This window comes from Octopus bimaculoides, chromosome 1, assembly GCF_046866305.1.
Source record: "Octopus bimaculoides isolate indiv1 chromosome 1, ASM4686630v1, whole genome shotgun sequence".
Classification (NCBI taxonomy): Eukaryota; Metazoa; Mollusca; class Cephalopoda; order Octopoda; family Octopodidae; genus Octopus; species Octopus bimaculoides.
Window position 1 is genome coordinate 185,495,685 of NC_142928.1, and position 13,124 is coordinate 185,508,808.

The 13,124-nt window shown below is 36.3% G+C and overlaps 1 protein-coding gene across 3 annotated transcripts in view; it reads right to left on the reverse strand.

Annotated features, from left to right (window-relative positions):
* Window positions 1-13,124, reverse strand: part of LOC106879318 (uncharacterized) — a 90,562-nt gene that overhangs the window by 23,350 nt on the left and 54,088 nt on the right. For all 3 annotated transcript variants that reach the window (XM_089363923.1, XM_089363927.1, XM_089363921.1), the window contains 7 exons: window positions 10,679-10,773; window positions 9,742-9,810; window positions 7,576-7,636; window positions 5,999-6,095; window positions 5,433-5,488; window positions 3,611-3,692; window positions 724-829 (listed from right to left, as the gene is read on the reverse strand). In XM_089363923.1, the coding sequence (XP_089220049.1) occupies window positions 724-829; window positions 3,611-3,692; window positions 5,433-5,488; window positions 5,999-6,095; window positions 7,576-7,636; window positions 9,742-9,810; window positions 10,679-10,773 (566 nt within the window). The remainder of the gene's footprint in view (window positions 1-723; window positions 830-3,610; window positions 3,693-5,432; window positions 5,489-5,998; window positions 6,096-7,575; window positions 7,637-9,741; window positions 9,811-10,678; window positions 10,774-13,124) is intronic.

The window sequence follows — 13,124 nt, forward strand, 5'->3', positions numbered from 1 at the left end:
AAAATACTTTGTGATATTTTGTACTGGCCCTTTGACTACTTTCCTCTCTCTGGAGTACCAGTCAAGCAGAGGGGCCAATTTAATTGACTAATTCCCTCCTACAAAGAATGTGAATGTAAAATGATGCAGTGAACGTGATGACAAAACAGCAGTCAAAAATATTTCAGTTTGCAATGATTGTGATGACAAGACAGCAGTCAAGAATATTTCAGTTTGCAATGATTGTGATGACAAGACAGCAGTCAAGAATATTTCAGTTGGTAAATCAAACTACAGTAGCCTAATCAATTGTAACCCATGATGGTGAGAATATCTCATGATTAAATATCTCAACAAGCCCCAGTCCCTTACTTGTTCATTCCTTTACCATCTGTTTGTCCATGCTCGCAAGGATTAGATGGAGACATACTCAAGACGGGTTAATTATGGCTGGATGCTTTTCCTGTTGCTTTCCTTTACTATTTTTCAAGCGAAGGAATTTTAATTGAGGAGAAATCTGAAAGCAATAGGCTTGTGGGTAATTTGTTGACAGAAAATGTCAACAAATATCATTAGAGCTATTCTGGCAATTGAGTGTTCATTCAATTTTTTTTATAATTTAATTCCCAAAGAATTCAAACACATGTGGTCCCCGCTAATGGCCACAACTATTAAAAGGCAGGTAATAATTTTGTCATAATATGAAGTCAGATTCAAAACTACAAAAGATTTTGTCATACTTACTTGACCAATTTAGCAACGCTAACAGCTATGGATCGAGATACATTCTTTCCATTTACTTTGGCAATTCGGTCATTAATTTTCAGACAAGCCTCAGCTGCAGGAGAAGCTGCAATTTATCAATATACACAATGAGTCAGAAGTCAGATAATTTTACAGGTTTTTGAAAAGTAAATATAAAAATTTCAAGATATTAAGTCAGAAAATATTGCTAAATGGAAGACGTGTACACACATACTATATTTATATAGTATGTGTATACACACAGGTTAAGTCTGGTGTGGGAGCATGTGTCAGTGCAGTACATAGCTGCATTCACCATTTGTTGATATATTTCTGGGTCCACCCAGGCAACCTCTTGAGTAGTCCCAGTCAGTCCTCATCTCCACAAGATAGCTCCTCATCTGTCATGACCATGTGGTATGTGGTCGACCAACACAAGCTGACAACCTAGCCAGATCCTTGGTGAAGAGGACACGGTAAGCAGGTCTAACTCAGAAAATCAAGCAACATGGCTAAAGAGTATTAGCTAGCACTCCTGTATTATACATGTAACAGGAGACATCCCAGTTTCTGAATACAAAATCTGACCCATAATCCTGTAAAGAGTCCTTGATACCAAAGGAGTTCATGCGGCTCCTAAGGGCTCCAGACAGTGTCCAAGTCTTATAGATATAGAACAGGACAGGGTGGACCAGAGACCTAAAGACCTGAACCTTTGTCTTCCTGCACAGATATTGGTAGCATGAAACACCCTTGTCCAATGAGTCCACAACTGCGCCAGCTCGTCCAAGTGTTTTTAGGACTTCAGAAACACACCTAAACTAAATTTACTAATTAAATATATCCATTATATATATTTTTAATAAGTAAATCTAAAAATAAGCAAAGAACTAGTAATCCATAAACATCATCATCATCATTTAATGTCCGCTGTCCAAGCTAGCATGGGTTGGACGATTTGATTGGGGACTGGCGAAGCGGATGGCTACACCAGACTCCAATCTGATTCAGCAGAGTTTCTACAGCTGAATGCCCTTCCTAACGCCAACTACTCCAAGAGTGTAGTGGGTGCTTTTACGTGCCACCGGCACGAGGGCAAGTCTGGCAGTACTGGCAACGAACAGAATATATAATCCACACACACGCGCGTGCGCGCACAAACACAGTTCCCATCCTTATGGTTTCAGATTCAGTCCCGCTGCATGGTACATTATGTGAGTGTCTTCTACTATAGCCTTAGCCTGACCAAAGCCATGTGAGTAGTGAAAGACACTCAATGTGTGTGTGTGCATGTTACTCTCTCCTCGTCTTGACATCATGTGATCGTTGTGAGTGTCACTGTCAGGCAACTAGTGTCTTTCATTTCCCATCTTCCATGAAGAAACATGTCTGGTCATGGGGAAATATTATCTTTCTCAGAAACAAGTGAAGTTTGGTGACAGGAAGAAAACCCATCTCAACCAATTACATCCAATTCATGCAAGCATGGAAAAGTGGACATTAAAACAATTAGGATAATGATGATGATGATGATGATGATGACGACAACGATGATGATGCAACACACACACAAAGTCACATAATGTCTATGAAAAGAAAAAAACCCTGTAATTCTGAATGGATTATTAAGCTATTAACCAACAATTAATCCCCAGGCAGTGTGTCAGATGCAGTTATTAATAGTTAAGCCTGTGTTAACATAGTAAATACCAAAGAAAGTATTTATACAAAGCTAGCCAGAAACAAGAAATCCTATTTTGACCTCCTTAACAAAGGATAACCATTCTGTACTTGCTGTATTAGTGGTGTAAGAACCACTAAATAAATGGTCAAGTAAATGACTTAACATTTATTCATATAGGTGCACCCATGGCTATGAGATAAGAAATTTACTTCTGAATTACATACTTTCACAATTCAGTATCAGGTGAGTGCCTTCTACTATAGCCTAAGACCGACCAAAGCCTTGCAAGCCTTGAGTGGATTTGGTAGATAGGAAGTGAAATAAGCCTGTGTGTGTGTGTGTGTGTGTGTGTGTGTGTGCGTGTGCGTGTGTGTGTGTGCGTGCGTGCGTGTGTGTATACATATATATATATATATAGCAATAAGAAAATGGAGGGGAATATGAAGTACTCATCAACTTGCAGACACTATATTCCATTGATTAATCTGTTTATTTTATAACCGTCATTTTGGTTATAAAATAAACAGATTAATCAACGGAATACAGTGTCTGCAAGTTGTTGAGTACCTCATATTCCCCTCCATTTTCTTATTGCTATATAAATTTAGGGTAAAAAAAACAAACTTTTACCCGCAGCCACTTGTTGCACTTGGTATAACACTAGTGTAACAATAATTGGGCACCCTCCCAGCCCCTAACTCTGTTGGGTTACACATATATATATGTTTTATTTTGGCTAATTTCTGGAAGAAAATCAGCATTTTTTGTATTTGCTGCTGATAAGAAAAACCGCACATGCGTGGTAGATATGAAAAATTATCACATATAAGCATGAGGCAAGCCCTTCAGAAGGGAGACTGGAAATAAAGTATACTGCTTGTATGGCAATGGTACTCATAAGTAGTGTATGAGGCCAAGGCAAGGACACACCCACCCACCCACCCACAAGGCTTCATTCAGTTTCACCCGCCAAATCCATTCACAAGTCTTTGATCATCTCAGGTCTATAATAGAAGACACTTACCCAAAGTGTTACATAATGTGACTGAACCTGAAGCCATGTGGTGTGGAAGCCAACTTGTTAACCACACAGCCATGCCTGCACTTATATATAATCCAGGCCTAGACATTATTATAAGGAAATAAATCCCTTTATGAGAAATTTCTGAAAAATATGTAGGGGAAATTGAATCTTATTCCTACCTGCATCAACTCGGCTGACACGAACAGGACATCCATCAACAACAGAAAACCCATAACCACATTTGCCACGGTCAACAGAGATCTACAGAAATATATTCAAAATTAACAACAACAACAATAATAATTATCACCATCCTCACCACCACCACCCTCCTCCTCTTCCTCCTTTCTGCTATAGGCCCAAGGTCTGAAATTTGGAGAAGGGGGCTAGTTGATTTTATCAACCCCATACTAGACTGGTATTCATTTTTTTTATCAACAGAATTATTATTTAACCGAAATGCATCGTACATATTCAAAGAACCTTAAAGTACAAATTGAAATGCAAAAGAATGAAATATTGGGTTGTCCGGAAAGTTTTGTGCCGATTTTTAAAGGAAAGAAAAAGGTCAATAAATACTTGCCTTTACATTTTTAATCAACCAAATATGAACCATTTTGTTGCACAATGCGTCTCCATCTTTCCTTTAACTTGAAAATACCCTCTTCCCAGAATTGAGGTGGTTTCATGGCAAATAAGTCGAAAGGTAAGCTACTATAAATCGGCACGAACTTTCCGAACAACTGAATAATGAATGGATTTATGAATGAAAGCTTGGTATTTGCACTTATTTCCACCATGCAACACTTATTTATTGCAAACATGTTTTAACTAACCTAAACTATACACACACACACATTCATATATATGTCTTGAGTTGTAGCTGTAATTGAAAGGGGCCAGCCTTGTCATATTCTGTGTGAGGCTGAATCTCCCTGAGAACTACGTTAATGTTATGCATGTCTGTGGAGTACTCAGCCATTTATGAGTTAATTTTATCCTCATGTGGTAATGAAAAGTGAAACTGGCATCCAATATTTGCTGTGTCTATGTATGAACTTTTCTTAGGATTTATGTATCTACTGTCTCTCTCACTTTCTCTTTCACTTCCTTTGTGTCTCTCTTCTCTCCCGCTTTTGATTTAACAATGTGTACATGTATCTAATTCTCTTGCGATGTAATAAACATTTGAAAACAAAAAACGAACGCCGTCACCACTCACTCTCTCTTTCACTCTCTTGCTTTGCCACTTCTTTGAAGTAAATATGACACACACATCAGGTACATACAAAAACAAAAAGTTAGCAGATTAATATTATTGAATGACATATGCCTCTACCTCTGTCTCTTCTCTTCCCATGTGACCGGTGTTCAGCCAGGCCTGACCTTTCTTTTTTGGGCAGCTGTTGTGCATGCAACATCGTTATTCCTCCCTGTGCCTGTGAAATCTTGTATCCCGGCTGTAAGGCCTTATTTCCATATACGCCAGCTTAATTTTATTTGTTCAGTCGAAAGACATCTGTTGTTATGTCCCGTTATTATTCCTACTGTATTTGTGTAACATTGTTCGTTTTTTTTCCAGTTTTTCCTTGGGGCTGGCCAGATTGGAGCAATATCGAGAATAACCAGCCGAAATTGCAAAGATAATCTGGATCTCGACTGAAGAGAGAAAACTCAGAATGACATGTCCGTGTTTTCTTTGTATTGTCTATCTGTATGTTTTGTGTTCTTGTCCCATTCTGTATTATTTATATACATATATACACACACATGCAAATTTCCTGCTTGGAAATATAGATATATCAAGGGAAATAACTCTACATTTCTATGCAGCAGTCAACCCCCTTTTTAAATTATAAGTCATCAAAGTTTTATATTTTATTATGACAGTTATATTTTGCAATTTACTATCAATTTTAATATTTAAATAGATATAAGGTTGAAGTTAGCAGTAGAAATTGTATAATATACAACAGAGATATCAATATTTAGAATACTTACAATCAGAGATTCCATTCCCCACAAGTCTTTGTTAATTAGAGGAATACCATGTAATCCTAAACAAACAAATATATTAGACAATAAGTTCTTGAACTAAAATAAATGAACGAATATTAAAATGATAGTTGAGAAATAAATATATACTGAACAAATGGAGATGTAAGGCAGAAGGGACTTAACTGGCAATGAAAGATGCATCTATTCCACTCATTTAGAACCATTACAATGTGATAAGAAGACAGCAAATGCGCAAGCATGCACACACAACAGAGTTCTTACAATTTCTGTGTACCAAACCCACCCACAAAGATTTTATTGTCCTAAGTTTACAGCAGAAGACACTTGCCCAACGTATCATGGAATAGGACTGAATCCAGAACCATGTAGTTGGGAAGCAAGCTTCTAAACCACACAAACGTACCTACACCTCATGGAACAGATTGTTCTTGTATATATTGTGAGACAAACATTCATTGCTTATAAAAAGATTATTTATTTAGACTCATAGTATTAAAAGAGGAGAATGAAATTCATTGAAGGGAAAACTCCATGAAAGAAGAACAAACCTCTCATCTGTAAATCTGGTGTTAATTTTCCAGCCACTAATAAATGCTTGTTTCTGCCAACTTTTTCATTAAGGAGGTGGTACCAACCATCAACACACTGAAAAAAAAAATACAGCCATATAGTTATATATATATATATATATATATATATATATAATATATACATGTATATGTAAGTATATAAATAAAGTTATCTTCTCTAGTCATGTCGACTCATAAGGGAGTTTCCCAGTTTACATGGCATATATATTCCCCACCTGGAGACGATTGCTGGTCCATTGCAGGATTACTCATTTTTGCCAGCTGAGTGGACTGGAGCAACATGAAATGAAGTGTTTTGCTCGAGAACATCACCTGGTCCAAGAATTGAAACCACAATCTTATGATCGTGAGTCCAACACCCTAACCACTAAGCCACATGCCTCCACTTGTGTGTATGTGCATGTATAATCCTGGAAATTTTACATATATATATGTATGTGTATGTGTATGTGTATATATATATATATATATATATATATATATATATATATACTGTAATAACCCATGTAATTTGCGCACTTGTGTAATTTATGCAGGTGATTTTTCAGGATAAAAATTGTTAAAAAAAGCTTCTGCTTGTGTAAAATTTGCACTCAGACGTTTAAGAATTGCCGATGTGGCTAGGGGAAAAAGGTTTTCAATTTAGTTGTATTTAGCATAATTCCACTTGTGATTAGATTTTTATTAAATTTTCATTGAATAAAAAAAATCTTTGTTTAACAGTTATCACATTAAAAGCAATTACAAATTGTTTGTGTTCTTTATAATAAACTTTATTTTACATTTCTTGCCTACAAGAGATTATGTCTAATCTTCAGCATACTGCTGTATGTCTTCTCAAATCACAATCACAGGAAAAGTTGTTGATAAGAATTATCAACAAAAACAAAGCTGATAAATATGCACAGGTGTTACAAATTAAGTTTAATTGCCAATATACATCAACTTGGATGACACTTCACTTGTAAACATCTACATCCTTTTCCTTATCGTCCTCAACAATTTTGCTGATCTCACATCAGAACAAGGAAAACAGGTAAAATTATTATCTGCTTTTATAGCAAGTTGATGCAGGTAGTTTATCCCCATCACACCCCGACTTTTAGTTCATGCAGTTGAAAAAACCACATTATTTACAGGATGAGCCAATATTTTTACTGAATTGTTTAGCTGATGGTGTTGGAGGAATACCATATGATACTCAAAGAGTGTACTGATCTTAAGTGTTTACCCCAACACTTTTTTTCTTTCCAAGATAGAACCTGCCAAAATCAGTGTTTTTGTGGGAACTTCCACTCTGTGTGTGTGTAAATGTGTGAGTAGGTGTAAATGTGTGAGTAGGTGTGCATGCGTGTGTGTGAACAGTTTTATCTTGAGCATATTATATGAGGTTTGATCAACAAGTATCAGGACGGGTGTTATAAAAAGAAAACTACAACACACATCGATCCAGAGCTCCATTTACCATAGCAAGAGTTTCAATACTTTTTGATCAGACCATGTATAGACAGATATGAGAGTTACCAGTGACTCACCCTGTTTGGTTTCATGAGATGTAAGACACCAAATGACATTGAACCAAGATGATCTTTGACACTGTAAAAGCAGAATTAATTACAATTAGTTATGTTAGCAGCATGAAGCAGTTTCAAGAATAGTTATTTTACTCTCTCTCTCTTTACTCTTTTACTTGTTTCAGTCATTTGACTGTGGCCATGCTGGAGCACCACCTTTAGTCGAGCGAATCGACCCCAGGACTTATTCTTTGTAAGCCTAGTACTTATTCTATCGGTCTCTTTTGCCAAACTGCTAAGTTACGGGGACGTAAACACACCAGCATCGGTTGTCAAAGGATGTTGGGGGGGACAAAAACAGACACACAAACATACATACATACATACGACGAGCTTCTTTCAGTTTCCGTCTACCAAATCCACTCACAAGGCATTGGTTGGCCCGAGCCTATAGAAGACACTTGCACAAGGTGCCACATAGTGGGACTGAACCCGGAACCATGTGGTTCGTAAGCAAGCTACTTACCACACAGCCACTCCATTAAGAAATATGTTAAAACTAAAAATACTAGTGACCTATCCCCATAAAACTAATACCTACAGAATCTGAGGAAGAGGATAAGGTGGAGGGATTGTGATGTTAGTGGTAAGGAGGAGGAGGCAGGTAGCACCACAACCACTGTGTCCTGCATAGTTACAAGCTGCCCTTTTGCAAGGCATAGCACCCATTCAGTCACCTTGCTAGGATTCGACAAAGTCATGGAACAGCAGCACAGGGGATTGTGAAGAAGTAACAGAAGAGCTCAACTGAGCCAACAGTGCTTCTTACATTGGATGCTGAGCAGAGGAATCCTAGAAGATCAACAGTCAGGATCATCTAGCTCTATCAGGAGAGCAAATGCAATGTATCCATAGGGGTGGCAACCATGGTTGTGTAACCAGCTAATGAAAGATTCACTGTGACTCCAGATTCTGACTCAAATTCATAATAATGCAATTCGATGGTGATAGACAGTCATGGGAATCCACAAAAGCTGTGAAAAAAATAAGACACATTATTTTTGCTTAAAATTATGCCTCCAAAAAATCACCCTGGGCCCTACATACAAACTTGAATCTATTTTACATACTTTAATGCACTAAAAACATTTTTTCTTGAATGTGCACAGCTGAAATTGGGTTGCATCCAATATACCCTGTGTGTTTTATGCCACTGAATATGGTAGTTTAAGTGGCTGAGTATTCCAACTATACTTGTATTCTAAATGTAATCCTCAGGTAGAATGAGTATGACTGTCAGAGACAAGACTGGTACTTGGAAATACATCAAAAGGCTTCTTCAGTTTCCTTGCCCTCACTTTCACTGACATGAGTAAGGTTGAGCTGAAGTTTTGGTAAATGATATTTGCCCAAAATGAACTGTGTAATGCATTTGGAACGGCATCCAGCTGTAAAAACTACTGAGTGGTTGGTGTTAGGAAGGGCATCCAACTGTAAAAATCCTGCCAAAACAATTACAGAAGTTTGGTGCAGGCTTCTGCCTGGCCAGCTCCTGTCAAACCATTCCACCCATGCCACCATGGAAGACAGACGTTAAACAACGATGATGATGATGATGACTGATACCTACTGTTTAGATTGGTCTATGTGGCATAACATTCCGTAATATTTCATCTGGACAGTGTTATATGATAGTTACACTTACTAGTCAAATTGGTCTATATGCTATATCATACAGTAATATTTAGACTGGTCTATATGCCACAACATACAGTACTATTTACTAGTTAGACTAATATGTCACTCCATACAGTAATACTAGTTAAACTGGTTTATATATATCATACTACACTCTCTGAGTGGTTGGCGTTAGGAAGGGCATCCAGCTGTAGAAACTCTGCCAAATTAGACTGGAGCCTGGTGTTGCCATCCGGTTTCACCAGTCCTCAGTCAAATCGTCCAACCCATGCTAGCATGGAAAGCGGACGTTAAACGATGATGATGATGATGATGATACTAGTCTATTTATCACATACAGTAATATTTACTAGTTAGACTGGTCTATGTCATACCATACAGTAACAGTAGTTAGACTACCCTATATGCCACATCATACAGTAATGTTTAGAATGGACTATATACTTTTTAATTAAACTGGCCTCTGGCATAACATGCAATAATACTTACTAGTTAGACTGGTCTATATGCCACACTGATATCATGAGACGTTTACTGATGTCATCTTGCAACAATTCACTGAAAATAGAAAACATTATTTTATGAGAAAAAGTGTGGAAGCATTACAATCATAATTATACATGTAAAAAATATTCACCAAAGGAGAATCAGAATTAATGATTTGGATTTCTTTGACCTGTTTCTATGAAAACAGTTATAAAAAATATTGATGATATGAGAAGCCCACACTGTTATATCATCAAACATCAAAGAGGTGCCAAATCTATAAATTCGTACAATGAAGATATTTTACGTTTTTGGAATGCCAACATGGATATATAAATGATAGTTGGTGGTGTTTATGGTGCTGCATGGTATTATGCTCTGATATATGCAAACCAGAGAGTGAGTGGTTTCAAAAGCAGTAAGACATGCTGTAGCAGACTTACCACCAGAAACATTCTCAAGAAAGGAACTGAGCACTATAGGAAATATTTTCCTGACTCATAGACAATTGAGTGCACAAGAGGCAGCATTTAAAATGTGTGGTTTACCTCTTAGAGGTTCTTCAAAATGGTCTGCCTTTATCAATACATGTCTAGAATATGAAAGAAGTTCACTTGTCATTCCAAAAGCTCAACATTTTGATGAGTGAAGACATTTTGTTCAAATGTTCTCATGTGATATATATATATATATATATATATATTTGTCTTCAGACAATAGCCATGATCAAATTCTGCAGCATATTTGTTACATTTCACAAACATTACAACTCTCAGTTTGTATGTTTTTTTTTTATTTGATGTGGTTTCATATAACATACACAAATATTACACTACAACATAAACTTACATTAACAATCTACATGGCCAATTACACACCATACAACTCGTGGTTTAAAATGCTTTACTAAAGACAACAACTGTAGACAGAAATTACTTACAATGATATTTTGTCATCATAGACAGGGTTATTGGAGTCAACTACCATTTTGGTAGAATATCTTGTCCGTTTTTGTTCATCAGGAATTAGTGATATCTATAAAATAACATAAAAACATAACCTGAAAAGAACTCATTCCTCGTAGAGAAATTATTCTGTATCCATTAGTATCTTCAGAAATAAATAAAACTAGATTGGATGAATGACAAGCCAACAAGAGGGTCACTACATAGTTGTTGTACCTGCTAGAAATAGCAGCTAAATATTCCTCAGACATTACTGTAAAGCAGTGGTTTAAAGCCTGGGCAGTATTGGGCACAAAGAAGCAGCAAATGTCAAGAAGGCCATATAGGAGTAGAGGACACTGGGTGTTCAAAGAATCCATGCCTTTTCTTAGAAAGTATTTAGCTCTTTCAAGCTGAGTGGTACATATAAAGTAGCACTCATTTGTATCAGTTTAATCACTGCTCCATTCTATTAATACCTAGTTTGTGATAAGTAAAACCTCTTCTCGAATTCCTAGTTTCTGATTTCCTATCAGTGATATCTCTATCCAATACCTCTCAACAGTGTACATCAGTGTCACCTCTCAACAGTGTACATCAGTGTCACCTCTCATGTAGCTGGCCATCCATTTTAATTCATGTAGCAACTAACACTTCCGTGCATTCTCTTTGCCCTTCTCTCTATAACTCCAGCGGAACTGCTAACTCACCCAAACCTCCAACACTCATCTTGAGAAGATCTGCACTAAAGTTAAAAAGGAAACTTATTTGAGCAGAACTTTCCCTTAACACTACTTACACAATAACTACTCTCCCTTTCCCTCTGTATTTAGAAATCAGTGAGAGACAGAGACAGAGAGAAACTCTGTGTGTGTGTGTGTGTGTGTGTGTGTGTGTATGGTTATATATATATATATATATAATGTATGTATGTAAATATATGTATGTATGTATATATATATATATATATATATATATATAGCTGTAATCCTTATTAAAAATTCTGTTTTCAGTTTATATGGAAGTGGGAAGAAGTGAGAAAAAAGGTAACAAAGAAACTCAAAGGCAGCTGCAACAACAACAAGCATTGCAAGGGTAACATTACAACAACAACAACAACAACAACAACAACAACAATCTGCACAATAGCCAAAAATGGCTACAATTGCAACTGCAACATTGACAGTTGTCTCAGTTTATTAGCACATTTATAGGGTTTAGAGCAAGGGACAAAATTAAACAGGTGGTCAAAGAAAAGGTTTAGAAATACTCTAAGGGTATTTCAACAAATTAGCTCTTCAAATTTCTTTATGAATTTTTGGGGATTTTTTTTTTTGTTCCCTTTCCCCCCAAAAAGCTGTCACCTCTTGCCTCCTGCCCCTCATGTTTACGAGAGTTGGGAAGTAAAATGATAGAGTAACACAAGATGCTGCATGTTTTAATGGATTCATTTGATATAAATTGTATGTTTAGAGGTCAGATTTGCACAATGCACACAATGGAGGTCTGTTGTTAGTTTATCGTTACAATTACAGCAGATATTCTTTCTGTCATGCAGTTTCATTTTGACTGCAAACAGCTGCTTTTGTAGAACAATCTACATACTTTCTCCTTCCATTTATATGATTTGAGCTGTTGAAAAGATACAACTTCTTTTCAATAATTTATACTTAAATGTCTCTGAAATTGCTGCATTTAAATGTGAAGTTACATAAATTAAGAAATTTAACAAGAAAAAAAAAAAAGAATTTTTTTTTTTTTTTCTGATGTGAAACAATTCTATTAATCCACCGAAACTTAATAAAGGATTATTTAAATTTCCAGAGTTGATAAGAAGAGAGACGTTTTTGTGTGAGTATGGGGTACTTATGTATAGAAAAATTGAAGAATTAGGGTACTCGTTTCTTCTAAGTAAACATGGCTAGAAAAGGTGATTTCATGATTCACCTGGGAATGTGTAAATTAAGAATTCTGGCAGATCAAATCAAATGTCATCTCACATTCACTTCAAATCTTTGCCCATTAACTTCTCTATACATAACTATAGTATTCACATAACCAAACAGACAATTTCAAAACTTATCTTAAAATCAGATCCTTGTTCTTCACAATGCCTTCGTTCACCCAAAACAAGAATACTATAGAATACTATCTTTTTTTTTTTTGTTGCTTTTGTAATTAAAAGGAGGCACAATAAGCAGGGTGACTGCTGTAGCAAGTGTCACTAACCATTCTCCATTGCAATGCTATAGCAGTCATGTCCACAGGGCACAGCTGAACACACCATATTTTCTGGTGTACTCCCCACCTAGTCTTCTGTTTAATTCCCCACTTTTCTTTCTTTTTCCTAGTAATTAAATTGTGATTCAATTTTTATATAAATAAATTAATAATCGTTATCATCTTTTAAAAAGAAAAATGATTTCAATATGCAGTGAATTA